This window comes from Pantherophis guttatus, chromosome 1 (genome assembly GCF_059756535.1).
Source record: "Pantherophis guttatus breed Tessera chromosome 1, ASM5975653v1, whole genome shotgun sequence".
In the NCBI taxonomy this organism is placed as follows: Eukaryota; Metazoa; Chordata; class Lepidosauria; order Squamata; family Colubridae; genus Pantherophis; species Pantherophis guttatus.
The window spans coordinates 225,880,859-225,901,867 of record NC_142063.1 but is presented as its reverse complement, the minus strand read 5'-3'; the positions used below and the strand labels follow the sequence as shown (position 1 = coordinate 225,901,867).

The 21,009-nt window shown below is 35.6% G+C and overlaps 1 protein-coding gene across 1 annotated transcript in view; it reads left to right on the top strand.

Moving 5' to 3' along the window:
* Positions 1–21,009, top strand: part of EYS (EGF-like photoreceptor maintenance factor) — a 765,120-nt gene that overhangs the window by 400,274 nt on the left and 343,837 nt on the right. Inside the window, exons 26-28 of the mRNA XM_087882471.1 lie at positions 14,350–14,474; positions 16,861–16,985; positions 19,523–19,754. Coding sequence (XP_087738597.1) covers positions 14,350–14,474; positions 16,861–16,985; positions 19,523–19,754 — 482 coding nt within the window. The remainder of the gene's footprint in view (positions 1–14,349; positions 14,475–16,860; positions 16,986–19,522; positions 19,755–21,009) is intronic.

The following is a 21,009-nucleotide window of genomic DNA, read 5'->3' as shown; positions in this document are numbered from 1 at the left end:
ATACCAAAGACAAATTATTTTTTCAAGCTCTCTATTGTCTTCAAAGGCACATGGGGGAAAATAGCTTTGGTACCGGTAGTCAAGTTTAGAAAGATGCTTTGGCTAAGGTACCCTAGGAAGATAATAACAGCCATATTTTAATTATTCTTTCTCAGAAAAGAAAAAACCCAGTCATCTGGGTGGATACCATCCAATCTCATAAGGAAGTTTTTTAAGGAGAAAACTGAGTGACTACAGAATCTATCCACACTAACAATTTATAACATCATCCAATCATCACTAAAGTGATACATGGCTAAATGTGGATAAGCTTTATATCATCACAGCACTATCTAGTCCAAGCAATAAATCGTTAAAGTGTATAATCTTGGAGTATCATTCTAAGGAGATTTCAGACTTGGGGAGTGTGCATGCAACTCCTTTCAAATTATAGTACTAAACATGCAACAGTCTTTAGAGGGGACTGTGCCTCTAGAGAGGAATTGAGTTTGCATTCCTCTCCCACAGAACTTTCAACATGTGAATTCTTTTTTTTAATTTTAATTGAAAGTTTGCCTCAAGGTTACATGATACTTGTGTGTTCATATACAGTCGTCATAGTTAGGACTATATATTTGTAAATATAATGAAGAGACAAGAAATCTATAGATTAGATTAGATTAGATTAGATTAGATTAGATTAGATTAGATTTCTTTATTGATCAAGTGTGATTGGACACACAAGAAATTTGTCTTTAGTGCATATGCTCTCAGTGTACACAAAAAGAAAAGATACATTCATCAAGAATCATAAGGTACAACATTTAATGATAGTCATAGGGTACAAATAAGCAATCAAATCTTACTAGGAAACAATCAATATAAATCGTAAGGATACAGCAACAAGTTACAGTTATACAGTCTTAAGTGGGAGGAGATGGGTGATAGGAATGATGAGAAGATTAATAGTAATAGTAATGCAGACTTAGTGAATAGCTTGACAGTGTTGAGGGAATTATTTGTTTAGCAAAATGATGGCATTTGGGGAAAAACTGTTCTTAGGTCTAGTTGTTTTGATGTGCAGTGTTGTGCTGTTTTGAAGGTAGGAGTTGAAACAATTTATGTCCAGGAAGTGAGGGGTCTGTAAATATTTTCACAGCCCGCTTTTTGACTCATGCAGTATACAGGTCCTCAATAGAAGGCAGGTTGGTAATAATTGTTTTTTCTGCAGTTCTAAAAAAACCCCCTGCAGATGTTGATAAAATATAACTTACAGCATCCCTATTCGGTCCCATGCTGGCTTGGAATAATGAGATATCAGTACATCAGAGGAAGGACTCTATTCATTTCCTGTAATCTATACATTCAGAAATCACACATTTGTTGAAGTCTGAGCTTGCTCTTATGATCCAGTTTATTTATTTTTTATCTTCTTAGTGAACTTGTACTGGTCATATTAATGGGCCTTACAATAAGTATAAAGAAGATTAAAGTACTCTTAAATATGAAAATACACTAAAACTGTTCACAATCATATAAAGATATTTAGTATTTTCTAAGTGATATGACATTGGATGCCATGTTCTAGGACACTCAAACTAGCAAAAGCAGCTTCCTCTGCTCTGTTTTGAGAGAGATAATTCCAATATGTATATGCATATAGCATTGTGCATAGATGAAAAGAGCAAACTGTTATATTTTTGCCTTTACTGCTCCCATGCAATTTGAAAGGAAACGGAAGTAAAACTGTATTGTGGGGCAGAGGGGAGGAGAATCACATTAGTGTAAATTTTGGTAGCAGTACATGCTCTCACATAAAAGCACCAATTCTGCCAAGATATTTCTGCATAAGTAATTCCTAGCTTTGAACTTTACTAGATTAGAAGCCTGGTGGCTCAGTGTCTTAACGATGCTGGAGATGGTCTCTGCACCAGCAGTTCAAGTCCTAACACTGAGTGGTGGGGTGAGTTCCCATCACTTGTCTCAGATTCTGCCCACCTAGCAGTTTGGAAGAATGTTCTTTGCAAATAGATAAATAGGTACCACTTTGGTGGGGAGACCTGTTGGTGCTCCATACAGGCAGTCTGATCCCTGCCAGCTGTTAACTTTCCTGGTTGCAAGGCAGCTCGGGGGGAGGGAAGGACCTTGGATTCTTCTGCAAAAAAAAGCTGTTCAACTTACTTTCTGGTGCAAAGCTAGCTCACCTTTTTGTGGTGCACTGTGGGAAGCATGCAAATGTCTATCTGACAGAGTTGGTAAACAGGTAGCCAAACTACTACTCAGCAATAGCATTGTAGTCTTCTCACTAATATAACAGTGTCATCCGCTGATAATAATAATCTTACTAGAAGCCCACATGCTCTGCAGACCATGGACATGCTAGTACAAACCAGCTATAGCTGTTTACTGAAATGAGTTCTTTCACCAACATCACTGTGTCCAATTATGTTAGATCTAGCTTAGGAAGGCTTACACTGAATTGGACAGAAGTCTGCCAAATATGAACATTTCAGAATTGTGTCTGTTTTACTTTCTGCTCCTAAAATCCATGATACACAAAATGTTTTAAAGCAAGATGGGATTGTGCACATACTCTTCAAGTTATTACAGAATTCTCTGTTGCCTTTGCAGCAAAACCACAACACAACAGCTATTCCTCTGAAGCTAGGGGAGTCATTCTTAATAAATCTGAATTGTGTTGATGCCACGGTACAAATTCTTTTCAATAAGCCTTCTGTTTTGATTCACTGAATGGTCTGTAACATATGCAAAATAAATGGAAGGAGCATAATCCTCTGAATGCCACCAGATCTGAGTTAGACAGCCCAGATTTATAGACTTTGAAGAGGTAATGTAAAATCGATCATAGAACAGATGGATTCATGATCTTAAAAGTAGTGACTGTAACAGTTCTCTATAACTCTGTACATTGAAGTATGACATAAATACTGTTCAGCTATACTTCCATTTTCATTTGGAGGTAAAACATACTTGTATCATCCAGTGCAAGAATACATAGCTTTTTGTTATCATTTTCTTGCATGTAAACTGAGTGATATTGTTTTCTGAATTAATATGATAAATATTGAATAATTCACAAAGAGAACAGGTTTTGACATTCCAGAGTTTACATAGCTGTTTCATACTTGGTAAATGAGTAAGATATCTATAATTTCTTTCATATATTAAAGGAATTAAACTGAACAAGATAGCTTTCCAAAAATCATGCATAAAAACCAGTTGGGAAATTAAAAATAACAGTGATATAATTCTGATGGTTATAGAACTCAGTTAAAGTAATGATGCAAGGTATCTTAAAAACAGATTAAGAAATTAAAATATAATTGCTTGTAGAGTTTAACCTTTTTAAAAAGCATTGCTTGGTTAATTGGTTAAAACCTGTACTAGTCATAGCATTCAAATATTGAGAGAACATGTGACACATCAACCTGTCATTTTTATTTTCAGTGATTTCTCTGTATTTCTATTTTTAATTTGTTTCTTTCTCCAACTCAGTGTTGTATTTTTCATAAAAGAGTCTGTGTGAAAAATCTCAGAGATGTGTGTGTACCTTTCTCTTAATAGAATTTTTTCATCACCCTGTCTTTATAGCTGATTATTGTTTTTATGGCATTTTTGCCCCACTTTTCCAGAGTTTTATAAAGTGGTCCTTTTCCATTTTTGTTCTGTTTGGGGTATTAATTTTTTACTAGAAAGTTGATATTCCAGACATTTATGAAGTCCAGTTGCTGGGGTGAACATCACACCCACCTTTAAAATTGGACCACGATGCCACCAAAAAATTAAGCTGCCACATCTTCCAGATGTCTCTGAATTCATAACCATGCAGAACTATTTGCAAATAAAATAATTGTACATATAAAAGTGTGGGTAAGAGTAGCTTCTGAAGTGGCTGCACAACTACTTTAACAAGCTCTCTTATATGATAGCTCCAAAATACCTCTTTTAAAGAATTTATACAACTTTGACCTTCCAGTTGACATCGCGGTGAGAATGGCTTGGAAAATATCCAAGCCCTGCAAAATCCAGTCGGTAACCACTGTTGGGAGACCTTATGGGGTCAAAGCCACCTTGTAGGGGTGGCAAAGAAAGGAGAGGCACTTCATGGACCACAAGAAACTTGCAATTTCCTCATTAGGTCCGAAGCAAGCTCTCCCGAAAGGCAGCAGGGACGACAGCCATTTTTGGCAGTCACAAGCTGGGACAACTGGGACCATAAGATTTGTGCTGGGTCCGTGGACAGAGCATTGAAACTGGGTGAGATAACCTCCAACTCTTACTTCAAAGATTTAATTTAAGTACAAGAATTTTAAAAGATAATCTCCAAGCATTAAGGAAGCGGTGATTAGACACACAGAGAACATTAAAGACTGAAAATTAAGAGGCAAAAGAAATGTCCAAGAGAAGCTTTAAAATACAGAAAGCCTGGAAAAAAGCTTAAACAATTTGAGGTGATTTTTGGGAGAAACTATCTTGCTTATTTGTATTTTTAAGCCCCCTGGATTTATTGGATAATCAGCTGTTTTTGACATACTGTTTAATGTTGGACTTGGGAGCAGGAGACCCATCTACTGGAAGAAGAGGATCACTACAGCACTACAGCGTCAGTACTCTTAGTGAAAGTGAGATCCAATACAGATAAAGTCAAATACACAAAATAGAAGAAAGTAAATAACACCTAGAAGGCGGCCTGACCTTGATTCTATTCTAGAAGACGATTTGGATATTTTGAAAATACCTAATGAGTTTTTTTTTTTCCTCTTGAAGATTTCTAAGATGAACTAAATTGCAAATAACTAAACTTTATTGAAACTGGCTATTGGATTATGGATTTGAAAGACTGGAGGAACCTAGTGGATTAATTTGGATTTGGATTAATAAAGCTATTTGACAGAACATTCTATGAGGCAAAAGCAGAAAAGTGATAGAAGAAAAGAGAAAAGAAGAAAAGTTAAATAAGACTTTAAAATTTGGACAATTGGGAAGATATGTAATTAAAAAAATCACAAGGCTATAAACTACTAAAGAATTTTAAAGATTATAAATTTAGGGGATTTGGAGGTATAACTATGGGACTGATTGAATTTTATTAAGTTGGAGTTTTTAAATATTGGGACGTTGGAACCAAAGAGGCATACTGAGTAATCTTTATTCAATTGCTACAAAATGGATCTACAGGAGATAATAGAGGCAAATGAAGAAATCATTTTGATGCTCAAAAACATGTGTGAAACTATAAAGAACAATAAGGAGACAAGGGGATTGTCTAAAGATAAAGAAATGAGTGTAGAAGCCACTCAACAATTGGGGGAAAATGATGAACATGATATTCAGGAAATAGATGAGAAATTAGAAGAAGCAGTCGAAGGAAAAAATCAAAACAAGATGCAAGAAGATAAAGATAACTAAGAGAAAGGATTAATAAGTAGGAATCAATCAGATAAATCCTTAAAAGCTTATAATAGAACAGAGAGAAAAAGAAAAAACTCTTCAAAAAAGGAAAGGTTTAGAGAAAAAAAAAACTTTTTTTAAAAAAAGGTCTTATTGATGGGTGTTCAAATAACACAGCAGAAAGAGACAAAGGGCAATCTGAACGGAATGTTTAGTAGGTATAAAACTATCAAAAAAAAGTTATAAGACCCCAAGAGAGAGAAATAAAAGGGTGATTAAAAAGTCAATAATTGATGGAACTCCAAAAAGGTTAAGAGATGATGGATAATGATAAAATATATTAATAAAAACAAAAAATAGAAACTACAAATAGGGAAAATAGTAGCACACATATTAACAGATAATAGAATCTATTATAATTAAAAATAAGCTAAACTTAGTAGGTAGAAGTTTAGGATTAGGTAATCTAATTGTATTATTACTATTAATAGTGTGTTAAAGTATATTGTGAACTTAAACTTTTAAGAATTAGAAATTGTGGGAATTTTGAGATATATTCCCAGGATTGATTAAATTTTGTTAATATTTGGCCTTATTAATAGTCCTAGACATTTGGGATAGTGAAATTATGGTAGAATAATGAGTAATTTCCAAAATATTAAATATTAGTAACTTAGTAGGGGATAACAAATATATGGCACAAAGAAATGTTATTTATGCTTAAATGAATTAATGGAAAAAATGATAAAGAATTATAAAGAGAGAATGGTACTGTTGAAGTTGGAAGATCAGGATTATGCATAGTTATTTGTATTATTATTGTTAGCATTGTTTAAAAAAGATTTGACCCAGTCAATACACTGTCCACAAAATATGTATGCTGTGTATTACACACACACACACACACACACACACACATACAGACACAGATTATACAATTTTATCAAGAATATACTACTAGGGAGATTGAGGAAAAATGGAAAATGACCATTTTGTAGTAATTTGGAATAGTCATTAATGGGGGGGGGTGGAATTGACATTTGTGCACATACATACATACAAACATATTAGTTGTTGCTCAGTCACTTCTGAGTTATTCAGTTACTTCTGAGACTTCATGACCTGATGGACCCCATTTCTGGAATTTCTGCTAATAAATGTTTCTATGCGTCCTGTTAAGGTCATGTTTGTATCATCAGTAATAACATTGAGGCATCTTGTCTTCTACGTACATTTTTTTCAATTGCTTTCCATTTTTCTGGGTATCTAACTCTTTTATAACTCTTCATTTCATTTCAGATATCTAAGCATTAGCTTCATTGTTAGGGCTTCCAGTGAACAATTTGGTGGGCAATCTAGTATTAGCTATCCGTTCTTGAAATTCAAGATACTTTTAACAATTTTCTCTAGCACCACAATTCAAAGAGATACTTTTTTTTTTGTTGTTCATTCAGACTTTCTCGTGGTCGAGTTTTCACAATCACACAGAAAAATTGGAAAAAAGAAACCATAGTGTTGGCAATATGTGCCTTTGTTACCTGTAAGATGTCTTTAACTTTATTATTTTTATAGATCTATCATAAACTTTCTCACAAGAAGTAGACATATTTTTATTTTAGGCCTATAGACACAATTCCTGTATGTCTCTGTATCCAGAAAGATCATGGCTGCTGCTACTTCAATTTTTTTTTCCTACCTCTTTGTTCTGAATTGGTATTCCTATTTATGTAAAGAATCCTTTTATGTAAAGAATATATTAATAGGATCAAGTGGAAAATCTTATTCAGAAGATCTATATCTAATTTGATCATATGTTAGACACCTACCTATAAATCTTCTTGGGGGAGAGAAATCACTTCTTTTTTTTGGCTTCATGGGGATCCAGGTTAACACTTCCTTATCCCTCCTGTTTTTTTTTATCCAATGTGCAAAAGACCTTATTGTTCATATGTTCATATTGACAGGGCATTTGTATGTGGGAGAGAGTGTTTGTGCATGCACAGCGTAGTGCAGAAAGAAAATAAAATATTGGAAACTGGGAATGGATTTGTGACTCAGATTTGACAGAATCTTATAAATGATCTGCAGTTCCACCAGAAACAACTGGGAATTGTGGATGTTCAGCACCACTAAAAAGCCAATTCTTTGAAATGTAATCATGGGATTTCAGTTTCCTGCCTTCCAGAAATGTGTGTGTGTGGGGGGGATCAAGTACAAAAGAGAGCCTTTGGAACCAGCCTTCAAATAAATCTTTCCTCTGAACTTTGTAAAGGGGGTACTATTTCACTCTGTGAGGAAAACGAGAAGGAAAAAGTTTCATGTAAGTTTTGTGAGAAATTTGTACTCATTATATAAGCCTTTTACAAGAAACCAAGCTGTGCTATCCATGGAAAGATAGGATGATTGTTTCAGACAAAAGCAAACTTTTTATTTCTCTAAAAATGATATTTGGGAGCTCAATCACACATACTTTCATAAAGTAAGGATTGAGTGGCAGTAGCAAAGGTAAAGAAATGACTTAAATTACCTGTTGTCTCTATAAAAAGTTGGAAGAAAGGATTTATTTTAAAAAAATAATAATGAAAGTTATGCTGTAAGAGGCCTCAACCAGTGGGAAAACTTCACATCTGGTGATGAAGGCTAACCCCAAAGCTATTGGGCCACCACTCATCAATAAATACAAGTGATAGCAAAGCATTTCTCACCGCATTTTAATTAAACTTTGGAATTCACTACTTTGATATTTGGTGATAAAGGCTAACTCCCAAAGCTATTGGGCCTCTACTCTTCAACAAATCTGAGCAATAGCAAATATCTTCCACAGTATCATATCTGTAATTAGACTTTGGAATTCACTACTACACTACTGGTATGTGGTGCTGACTAACAGTTTAGCTGGCTTAAAAAAAGAGTTGGACCAATTCATGGAAGTCATGGGGATCAACAGCTACAGTATTAGCCTTCATGATAGTGTGATTGCTTCTGAAGGCTGTTTGCTGGGAGATTAGTTGCTTCCTTGTGCAGTTGTCCACTATGAAAACAGGCTGCTGGACTAGACTGGCCAATTTAGCAGGGGCCTGTTTATGTTAATCTGTTATTCAAGGGTTCTGTGATTGTTAAACCGACCTAGTTAAAAATGGTGGATTGAAATTGGATGAAGTTATTCCTGCTTCAGGCCCACTGATTTAATACAGGAAAATTAGTCATCACAATAAAATTAAGCCCTGTTTAATTCAGAAGGACTTTTGTGTGACTAAATTAATCAACCATTCTTTTTTTCAAGGTTACTTGAAAAGATTGAAACTGGTAAGGTTATTTCATCCAACAATGGTTATAGTTCATAAAGATTATTAAGTGCAAGCAGAAATATATTTCCACAGCAAGGAAGAAAAAGCAGAAGTGGTTAAATTGATTGTTTTATTCAAAGAGGAGAACATATTATGTTTTTTATTTGAAAATCACTTCTGGATTTTGTGATAAAAAAAATGAAACTGACTTTGGTTTTTCTGATTAGATAGATTTGTTGTTATAGATATGGCTAGTATAAATGTATACTAATATATAAAAGTAAAAAGTTGAGATTATAATGTTATCTTCTACTGTGCTAAAAAGAGTCAGAAGTCAACACTTTTTTTCTTTTTTTCCTTGTACTCACATTTTCTTTTCCCTGTTTTCCCTTCTCATAATTTCCTATTATTTTCCTTTGTATTTTATACTTTGATAAAACAATAAAATTTGTTATATAGATAGAAACTGGTAAAGTTACTTCATCTGAGAATTAGAATAACTCTGAGAATTATGACAAGGTTGCCCACATTGAACAACTCAATGTCACAATTTCAGAGATTATCCATTTTGCAAAATTGACTCGAAAAGATTAAACTTAAAATAATTGTTTGTAAACCCTCTTAGACTAAGAAAATTCCATTTAATTTCCATGAATAACAACATTATATAAACTGGTGCAATCCTTCATAATGAAGACTGTGAAGAAAAGGTATTCTGCATATTTTGAACCATCCTCCGATAGAAACATAATTATTTCTTAGAATACTTGTTAAAGTATAATTAATTTTTCAGTAAAATTATTGTGTGTAAGGAATGGAATCCTTGTCCTTAAATTAGTTATAAAGTGGTTGGGGATTGTGAAGAACAATATGTATTTTCCATAATTTAAAAAAAAAATGTATTGGCAGACAGCAAGTAGCCAGGTACTCAAATTTCAATTAAATCCCAATAAAAGAATGACTTCACAAGGCAAATCCTCAAGTGGGACTTTTTCATATCAGGAAAAAGGAAATAGCAGAGAAGATGAAGCAATAATTTCATGAGAATATTCCCATTCACTACCCTAAACCTCCAAATCCTTCTTGCTAAGGACACTTCAGAGGTGGGTTTCAGCAGGTTCTGACCAGTTCTGGAGAACCGGTAGCAGAAATTTTGAGTTGTTCGGAGAACCGGTAATAAAAATTCTGACTGTCCCCACCCCCATCTATTCTCTGCCTCCCAAGTCCCAGCTGATCCGGAGGAAATGGGGATTTTGCAGTAACCTTCCCCTGCCATGCCCACCAAGCCACGCCCACCAAGACAAGCCATGCCCACCAAGCCACACCCACAGAACCGGTGGTAAAAAAAATTTGAAACCCACCACTGGGACAAGTAGTAATTTCTTAGTATGTTTTTATGTGCCATGTTTCCACATGATTTTGCTCCATTGACATGCCGTTTTGAGCTCTGAGAATTCAGTTTGACTTCAATATTGGCGGATTAATCTAGAAATTTTAAATACAGAATTGAAAGGAATATTATTAACAAGGAATACATTTAGTGAACATTAAGAGTATTCCCACTTAGGTCATTTAGCTGGGAAGATAATAGCTGACAGCAGACAAAGGTTGACATTTTGTAAAATGTCAACCTTACACAGTGGGTCAAATTCTTGGCCATGATCCACAGTTGTTCTTTGAGCATTATATTTCATCTGCTTCTTTTTGGTCCAAAGGACAGTTTTACTGAGACGATGATAATATAGGACGGGCATTAGAATAAATATTTTGAGCACATTTCTGCCCTGATGGTGGTTCTTCTGCTGAAAAACCAATGGGAATGAAAATGTTACAAATGAAATGCAATAACCTTTACATCATGACTTAGGTGTTATTCAGAGGAATCTTTCTTTGCCTTCCTACTTGAACACTCTCTAGAATTACAATAATGACAGATGTAAGGTGAGTATGAAGCATGAATGAATAAAATAATCTTACAATAAGTATAAAAGCAACAGAAGTAAGGAATGAAAGTAAGTGAAAAAAAAACAATTTCTTGCCAGGTAACAAGAAAAACCCTTAGATTTCTTGCAACATTGAAAGTTTTGTATGTTCTAATAAAAGGATTTCTCCTTTAAACCTGAGCTCACCATTTGATTTATAAATTACATGGTGGTTGTGGCAATTGGTCTATCAAATGAAGATAGAAAATAACAAGAGACTATTTAAAAAAAAAACAAGAAAATTAGGTAGGCAAAGTTAGGAATCAAAAGAACTGAAAGAAAACGTCGAGCTTGAAGCGTTTGTATGTAACTTCTGAGAACACAAAAAAGCTTTTAGCTTGTCAGAGACTTGTTAGGTAGAATGGGGATTTCAAACATCTACCACACTTTTGTATTCTAGAACAATATCCTTTTTTTCATTTTACTAAGAGAAAGTGCTTGTTTCTTTTATTTTTCCTATGAGTAATGTCTCTTTTAACAGGCAGAATGGCATGTTGATTTGTACCAAATGTACTTTGCTTCTGCACTGCAAAAATTGTTTTTACTAGTAGATTATTATAATTGTATCTTAATTTAGCACTTTTGATTGATATTGGAAGTATTTAATAATGTATTTGTAGAACAGATTACAACATGGATCTAAAATATGAAGGGAGGGTGTCAACTAAAAAGAAAAATAAACATAACATCTGTTATTTCCTTTTACTGCAGCCAGAAACATTTATCTTATGTGAAAAATGTCTATAGTAGTATTGAATTAAACATGACTCAAGATAGTTCTGAAGATGCTAGAGTTATCGGCTGCCCTGTTTTAATTATTATTTGTATTCCTCAATCCTGCATGAGAACGTTGATCATTAAGGTACAGGATAGATTGGCTTTTCCATTTTTAATTTCAACCGTAAAACATTCCATCAATGCCAGGTTTGAAAATTATAGTGGTGATAATAGAAGCCTGACCCCAGTAGAAGTTAGAGAAGAAAAAAAATTGTCCCTCAAATGTCAAGGCACCTTGTGGTCCAAGAAATTAAAACTAAATTGTTTGCAGTATGAATCCGAAGGTGGTGGTATATTTCAGCTGCCATGACATTTAGCCAGTGACTTTTCCTAGCTTGTTAATAATGTATAGCCATCCCAATATAAATTTGCAGTGATGGAACTAGCCTGTTAGAGTGAAGTAGTTAAGGAGATTTATTCTGCCCAGAAAATGCATATATGAATGAGAGAGGGGGGATGAAATCAGGACAAATGTCCAAAGAATTTTCTGTTAGACTGTTTTATTTAATGGGGCACTGGGGCAATGTCCACTTTTATTTATTATTCTCTTCTTCTAACTCCTTTTTTAAAGTTTAATTAGTATTCAGATAATTATGAAGACTAATCAGATTGGTAATCTCCACCAATTCATCCATCTCATCAATTCTTCTAAGCCAAAAGAGCTTTACAGAGCTAAAGGTGGCTGCCTAAGTGCTGTCTTGTTAAAGTATATTGCTGTTAATGATCTATTTTTCTTTTAATAAAGCCAGCTCCCCGTTCTGTCGGAGGATGCTAGCCTTCAACCTGGCAGTTATACAAATTATTCATAAACTGTGAAATGTCAGCAGAGAGATGAAAAGAGATGAGAAAAGGGTACAGGTGAGCAACAGAGACACAAGAACAATAGGTTACAGCAGGTTATGGATTGGAATTGAAGGGGGAGGAAAGGGAATTTGACATTTGAAGAGTTTTAAGCCCAATCTAAGACTGCAGGGAGCTGTTTCAACCAGGAGACACTTAACTTCTCTTGACAACCTCTAGATATGTGAACACTTACAGCTGGGAAAGGGATTCATTTGCTTTCATTTCAGCCTAATTTGTGGAGTAAATAATTACAAAGGGCATTCCAAGTCCATAGCTTTCAGACTTTTCTAGACAATGGAGCTGGAAGCATATTACAAACATATATTAACTAAAGAATTTTGAAAATAAGTAGACAAATATGCTCTGTTGGTTTGGTGTCACTGAGGTCTAGCTTATACAAAGAATTGGCTCAAATTGGCTGATGGACACATTCACAAACTCAGCAGCAGCATGCATTAATTTGCAAGGGGAAAAAAGCATGGCTCATGGTCCCTGCAGAAAATGAGGGTACTTTGAGTTTTGCACTTTTCTAGCATGTCTGGAAGTGTGTTCTTTCCTCTTCTCTGACACCCTCACACCCCCACCTTCCAAGTCATGTCTTCTCAAAAGAAGGGAACACAAGCCACTTTTTGTGAAGAAATGTCTATCAGACCCAAGGAATATGGAGTAGGAAAGGGGACTGTTGCAAAAGAGACATCTCAGCCCCAGGGAAGGGAAGGGGGAAAGTGCGATAAAGAGACTCAGATTAAATCTGTGTTAATTATGCTTGGTATAAATTGATCTGGATAATTGCTTTCACAGGTTTTCTACATTCTGTCACGTTGCCCTACTAACAATAAAGATGTTTTCAGAAATCCAGTGGTTCTTGCTTCCTGAGTTTGTCAGTCTTGAGAGTTGTGACCCTTCTCATTTGCCAGAAAGTATGAATAAGATCACTCTTTCTCCAGACTAAGTAAACTCCATTGACAAGAAATCCCATCTTTGGATAAATTTGGAAGTTAGGGCTGGCATAAAATTAGGTTTGGGTTGACCTTGGCCATAGTGTGGTAGAACTTGCTGTTCAGCTTGCTATTTTATGCTTCAGCCCCCCCCCTCCCCAATTTGATTCTCTTGGTGTGCCTTAATCAAATGTTTTTCCTGGATTGGTATTATTCAGCTGTTGTTTATGGTAATGCCTACTAAGCACATTCTCATTTCTTTGCTTTTAGAATTGCTGAACAAAACAGGAAGGCAATCAATCTTTTTGTGATTACTGTTTTATCTAACTTTATTCCTAAGTAACATAATTGGAAATAGGGCTACTGCCTCTATTCCTTGATACCAGACATTGTCCTTCAAAATTCCAATTGAAATACTTTGGGAATGCTTTTAAAAATGAGTCTTAAAACTCTCAAAAAAAATTCAGAAGGACTTATCGAAGACAATGTTAAAAAATATGCTGAAATCACTAGGCCAGGCCACATGATTAGTTCCAGTTAAACTGATTTATTGCCAATGCCTAGGCATAGGAAACTAGTCAACCAACTGGTAAGCACTATTTTGGCATTAGATAAGGGTCAATGGAATTCAAGAAGTGTTGGATTTCATCCATTTGTGTTTATGTAGAGCAGTGGTTCTCAACCTGTGGGTTGGGACCCCTTTGGGGGTCGAACGACCCTTTCACAGGGGTCGCCTAAGACCATCAGAAAACACATATTTTCAATGGTCTTAGGAACAATTTTATGGTTGGGGGTCACCACACCATGAGGAACTGTATTAAAGGGTCGTGGCCTTAGGAAGGTTGAGAACCACTGATGTAGAGACTCTAGGCTGATTCCTTTTTTGACTTCGCCCTCAGGCTCTGCCACTCCTTTTCCTACATCTTTCATGCCCTTTGCCAGACTCTAGGAAAAAGTCTATCTTCCAGTTTTTGTCCCATTCAATGGAAATGGGCATCCATTAATATCCAGATGGCTATTTAGCAGGAATTAAATTGAACCAAGACAAAGTATATGCATAAAACTTGTGTTTATTTATACATAGTTATGAAATTGTACATTATGCTAAACTATAATGAATATTATATTTAGGTGCCTCAATGGATTTTCTGGCCAATTTTGTGAAATAGACTTGAATGAGTGCAGCTCTTCTCCTTGCTTACATGGCTCAGTCTGTGAAGATCTTATTAATGGATATTTCTGCAGATGTCAGAAAGGTAACAAATGAACAAAATACTTTTAATTAAGTCTTTTTACTATTCAAAAATTCAGATTCAAACAAACTTTCCCTTTTTTTAATCAATACTTGATTTAAATCAATACTTACTGGAATTAAACAGTGGAATGTTTGTTTCTCCAAATACAGCATAATATATCAGGAAATCCCTTTTTGTTGTTTCTTAGGTGCAAATTGATCTAACCTCTTGATCAAAAAGCATCACAGAAGAAAAATATTTTCCAGTGGAAGCAACCAAATGCACTTAAAATGTTGTCTTGGGTCCAAAGGGAAAATTAGTTGTTTTAATTAGCATTCTACACTGGCTAATTCTGCCATGTGTTGGACAGTTTGATTGAATGTTACTGTAAAGTAAATTTGTGGAACAATTTGCATTTGGAATGAGGACAGCTCTTAGAATTAAATGAAGAAAAAGAAATTGTTGTTGTTTCACTATAACACTAAGCCAGGAGGTTTATTTGAAGTAGAGTAATGTGTAGAACTAGCCATAGTGATTTGTAAATCATGGTTTAAAATATGCACCACTCTCAGAGAATATACATGGCTTCCACTATTGCATCTGCACCACACAATCAGTGGTGGGTGTATTTCCTCCCTCCCTCCCTCCCTCCCTCCCTCCCTCCCTCCCTGTATATTCCATTTGTTGGGGGTAGTTGACGATGTTTCTAAGGAGCATTTGGAAGGGGGTTAATTTTAGGAAAATAGACCAGTTTTAATTCACTTTGATAAAAGACAATTTACTTTGGAAATCATTTCAAAGAAGTAAAGCTCGCCAGATTCCCTTGGGAAAAAAATTGGAAAATTTGTCTTCATTGTGGAGAAATAGCAATCTCCTACCCAAATTCTTTGCTCATAAATCAGTGAAAAATTTCAAAAGGTTATTCATGCCTAACTCCAGCTAATGGAGCACGAGAGCAAAGAACCTAAATCCTAGGTATGTGTTCTGCCCCAGCTCCGGATTCCCAAGGATTGTGACACCCACCAATGGTCCTTATCAAAGTTATAACGTACCAAGAATAAACAAAGTCCGGCAAAGGTTGACAACCAGCCCAGAAAACAAGATACGATAAGACACTCACTCTCCAAAATGCTCTGTAATAATTATATAATTATTGTTTCCAGCAAGAAATTACTGAGTGCGACTTAAATAGGCTAAGGGAGTGGCCAATTATCCTCAAACCTTACTCTCGAGGAGACCTCCTCCTCCTGAGTAGCCACTCCTGCCTTTGGCAGCCCTGTGTGCTCGAGCATTGAGGAGAGGCTCCTCCACTTTACTTTCTCCACTTGAAGGAGCCTCTGGAGGTTCTGAAGGCCCTGGCTGAGTCTCTGCCTCTGGCACCACATCCTCTTCAGCCTTCTCGCTGTCCAACATGAGCACCAGCTGCACAGGCTGCTGGCGGGATCCCACGCCAGCCTCCTCGTCGTCGGGATCAGCCACGATCTGCGCAGGCCACTGGCGGGCCACAACAGTATGTTTCTACTTGAAGCAGAGTCTAAAGGTCCATTATCAGTAACACAAACACTTTATAATTATAGTATGGATTAATAATTTGTTATTGCAGGCTTGCTACAGCCAATAAGACATAACCTCTTTATTCAACTGTAGAGCAAGGCCAGCAGCAGGTAGCATGTTCCACCACCATCCATTCAAGACATTTCTTTTTAAAACAATAATGATAACAACGTGGTGTGTTTTTTTTTTGTTTTTGTTTTTGCTTTAATTTATATGCCACCCTTCTCCGGAGACTCAGGGTGGCTTACAAGGCGTTAAGCAATAGCCTTCATACTTCTGTATATTTATAAAAAGACAGCTTATTGCCCCCACAATCTGGGTCCTCATTTTACCTACCTTTGAAAGGATGGAAGGCTGAGTCAACCTTGAGCCTGGTGAGATTTGAACTTCAGTAATTGCAAGCAGCAGATGTTAATTACAGTGCTTTAGTCCACTGTACTACAGGCTCTTCCCTGTAAGTACAGTGGGAAGTACACACCCCTTATAACCTAATTTCTATTTCATTAGTCATTTGCTATATCCAGATTAGAAAAGGATGCCCTGTAAATGGTTTGAATTATATGTCCATTTTCGGAGTACTATGGGTAACAAAAGCAGGGTTTTTTTTGGAGGGGGGTGTCTTTGAGTCAGTGTTGACTTCTGATGATGTCCTGAACTAGTTCCTGTAGTTTCCTTGGCATTATTTTTGGAAATGGCTTGTTATTAACTTTTTCCTAGGGCTGAGAGATAGTGACTGATCCAAAAATCACCCAGAGGGCTTCATGCCTAATATGTGTCTAGAACTCATGGGTGCCTTCACTGAAACACCAATATTAAACCAAAAACCTATTACATTTTTTTTTCTTTCCAACAGGCTGGGAAGGGTTCAGATGTGAAGAGGATATCAATGAATGTGCATCTCACCCTTGTGTACATGGAATATGCATCCAGAGGGAACCAGGCCTGGGTTACACCTGTTATTGCACATCTGGATATGTGGTATGACCCAAAACCTTACTACCACCACTTGATATGAAGCATGTGCTGTTGAAGTTAAACCTTAGCAGAGTCTGTCTCCCATTAAGTTTTCTCATTTGTCATAAACTTGAGATCAACCATTAAAAATCAATTCAACAGATGAGAAAAAGCCTCTGAGACTTAGTCCTGATTATCTTTGTAGGTTAATTTGTTTAATTGTTCAACATCCAAATGTATAGAGGTATATGCTCTATTTAAATTGAGCTTTCTATTGTCTTTGAATGGGAAGCCTAAACATATCTTATTAAAGAAATAGTCACCACCAGGCTACTGTGCAAATGATCTGTAGAAGGATGCCACCACAACAATGGCAGATGATGAGGATGGTACACAGCTACCTTAAACTGTTGTTTTCAACCACAGGATACAAGTCATTTTAGGAGTCAGCCTACGTGCAAATATTTATGGATCAAGTTCATAAACCAAACATAATATATTCACCATGTTACCCAAATGTTTATTCTGTTCTGTTCTGCTCTGCTCTGCTGTTTTATTCTACTGTACTTTATTCTACTCTACACTACTCTATTACAGATCTATATATTATTTATTTGTTCAGTTTGACATTAAATCAAGATATACTAAAATTATTCAGATAAATCTAGCACGTTTTCCTGTTCTAGGATAAATGAACTGAAAAGTTTTTTTTTTAAAAAAATGCTGCTTGAAAAAGCTCTAGAGCTCAAAGTAATTTAATATGCAGTTTGTAGTATCAGTGCCCAATGGTTTAATTATGTAACAGTTTGAAATTACCAAGAGAGCAAAACCTACATTGATTCATATCTATGTTTTGAAAACTTGGGCTTCTTATAGAATGAGGTAGTTTTGAGAAACAAAAGCGAAGAGATGGGCTTATTTAAGTTATTTTATGATACCATGCTTCAAATCTAAAGTTTTCTGATTGAATTTGTCATGCTAGGGTGTTGCAACAATTATTCAAAAGGTCTTGGGATAATTTTAAAGACCAAACATTTTATAGTGACATAAATACTGATGTGGGGACAGTGAGTTGTGAGACGCAAAATGTGTTTACCTAAGTACAGACGCACTTGATATTGTTAAGTGAGCAGTGATAGCAACAATACTAATAATTTGATACAAGGTCAAGTGATCTTAATGATGGAAACAAACTTCTGAAGATAAACTGTTATGCTCTATAAGTAAGTAATTTTCTCCATAATGGGCCTGGGGCCATCCCCTTCGGGAGAGGGGGCGGCATAAAAATTTAATAAATAAATAAATAAATAAATAAATAAATAAATAAATAAATAAATAAATAAATAAATAATTTCTACAGATCAGAGAGTGGAAGAAACATGGGATTTTTTTTCATGAATTTTCCTATTCTGAATATATTTACTCTGAAATAAGATACTAATCTTACTTTTTATTGTATATCCATAAATGTGGTAAGGTCAAAGAAGTAGTTACTCACCTCTCTTTTTCCTCCTCTGATGCCACCTATTGTCAGATTTGTAAAGAATCTTAAATCTGTGATATTTCGTAGAATTATAAATATAGTTGATAATAGCTTTGGGAATATTTTTCCTTTATTAATAAAATGACAATGAGTACCGAATGGCCCAAAATTCAAGTCATATATGTTGACTAAGATTGAGGTCACCTGAAGGAACAAAGACATATATGTTGACTAAGATTGAGATCATTTGAAGGAACAAAGACATATATGTTGACTAAGATTGAGATCATTTGAAGGAACAAAGACATATATGTTGACTAAGATTGAGATCATTTGAAGGAACAAAGACATATATGTTGACCAAGATTGAGATCATTTGAAGAAACAGCTAAAGAATATTTACCAGTCTTCAAATTATATTCTAATTGATAACTAGCACATTGCCACATTGTTGCTGTTTTAGCAATACTTATCTTGAAGGCTTTAAAAATAAATACTGTGAGGAAAACTAAAGCATTATGTCAGATAATATAACATGTCTACTTAACAATACTCCGCAATGTTTGCTTTACCCAAGAGTAGACTACAATATGTCCGGCTACCACCTGCTTGGGAAAGATGAGGCATTAGCGGATGGCATATATCAAGTTAAAATGGAGAAAGAAATGTGGTTTTGAAGTGGGTGTAACATAAAGTCTTAGTTTACATATTTCTTTATCACTTGAAATTAATCTCCAAGGAGCCCATTTTGACATTGAAAAGCAGATGGCTCAGAGACAAAGCTCTCCCTGGCATGTCACCTACTGTGAAACTCTAGGAATGAAACCTGACATTCTTTGAATTGATTGGAAGTCAAAACACCATAATTGCATTACAGCACGAAAGCCAAGGTCTATGCCATAAAATCAGTACAGGCAAAAGCGCTCAATAGGATTACATTAATTTTGGGGAAAGCATTCTGCCCACTTTAAATAGACAGCATTTGGAAAACAAAAAGAAAGTCATAATCAAATTATTTAATGTGACTATCAAAATGCAAATAGCCTTCCAAATGACATTTTAAAAACTTCTCTTTCAGGGTGAACACTGTGAGCTTAATTACAATGACTGCTTAATGAAAACCTGCCCTGCTGGATTTTTCTGTGTGGACGGAATCAACAGTGTCTCCTGTTTGCCTGAGGCCCCCAATAAAGTCCATAGTAACTCTAGTATGGAAGGGGTGTCTCCAACCGAACCACTGGAGAGAGGACTCTCACAAGCTCAGCCAAGCTACTTGTCTGGTGATGTTTCTGGTCCTCAAAGGTTCACAGGTAAGTGGGGGGGAAATACAGGTAATCTTTGCTTAGTAGCATCCTCATTTAGCAACTATTTACAGCTACAACAGTGATGAAAAAGTAATTTTGTGACCAGTCCCTTCATTTATGAGCTTCACAGTTCTGTAATCCAAAACAAAGTTGAAGTAAGATATGTACAGTTGTGGTTTCACTTAGTGACTTCCTTTAATGATGGATTTGCCAGCCGCTATTATGCCTGCTAAAGGAGGACTATGTGTATTCGTTTCTCAGTCCTACAGAATAGACTAGATGAGACGAGACGAGACGAGACGAGACGAGACTAGACTAGACTTCTTTATTGGCCAAGTGTGATTGGACACACACAAGGAATTATTGTGGATTTTGAATCAGGTTTTTCCATGACATTCTTTAAACCTAATTGGAGCTGAGCTGATGTGAGCAGATTTATATGTCTCATAATATGTGCCTGCCTCCACTGTCAGTATAAGTAACTTGTGATTGGAAGTCAGATAATTGTACTTACCTCTTGAGAATGACTGTGTGAACCCTGTGCCTTTCTTTTTCTGGCTCGTATTTTTCCCATCCTCTTGGTAGTTTTGTACATAAGTGTGTCAGTAAGAAGCTTTTCAGGGTTTCCCCCTGTTCCTTTGTTTCTCAGATTTAGAACGAAAAAGACTTAGATAGCAGAGAAACCATTAAAAATGGAACAGAACCATAAATGCAGAGGCTAATATTGATTGCCACATGTCTGAGTTCATTTATTTAACTACAGATACTGCAAAAACATGTGTGCATTGTTGTCTTGTTCAGCTAATCTTTCAGGGGCTTTTGACAATTTTTAAAGCTAAGTCATATTTCTTCTTGATATTGATAAGTAAATTGAATGTGACCCAATTAGTAAATATCGTTATCTTGGTAACTTTTCCAGCTCATCGTGTTAGCTTTTCAAGTTCTCTATGGGAAAGATATGTAATTTATTCTTTTTATATTGATTCTGAAGAACAATTTGATTTAGCAAATTTAATACATTTCTTCCAAGCAATGCTTTTTTTTTTTTTTTTTTTGCTACGTTCTCCCAATGTGAATAATGGGAGGGCCTGCATTTAGTCAGCTCTTGAGGTCACTAGAATCTTTCTTATACTTTTATTAAGAATGTGATTTACGGAGTTGTATTTGTCTTCTATGGGATGCCTGGGTGAGAATTAATGGTTTTCAGGTAGCAATGCAATTTGCTGCCGATCCAGCCTAGGGCCAAAGCTCTTCACTTTTT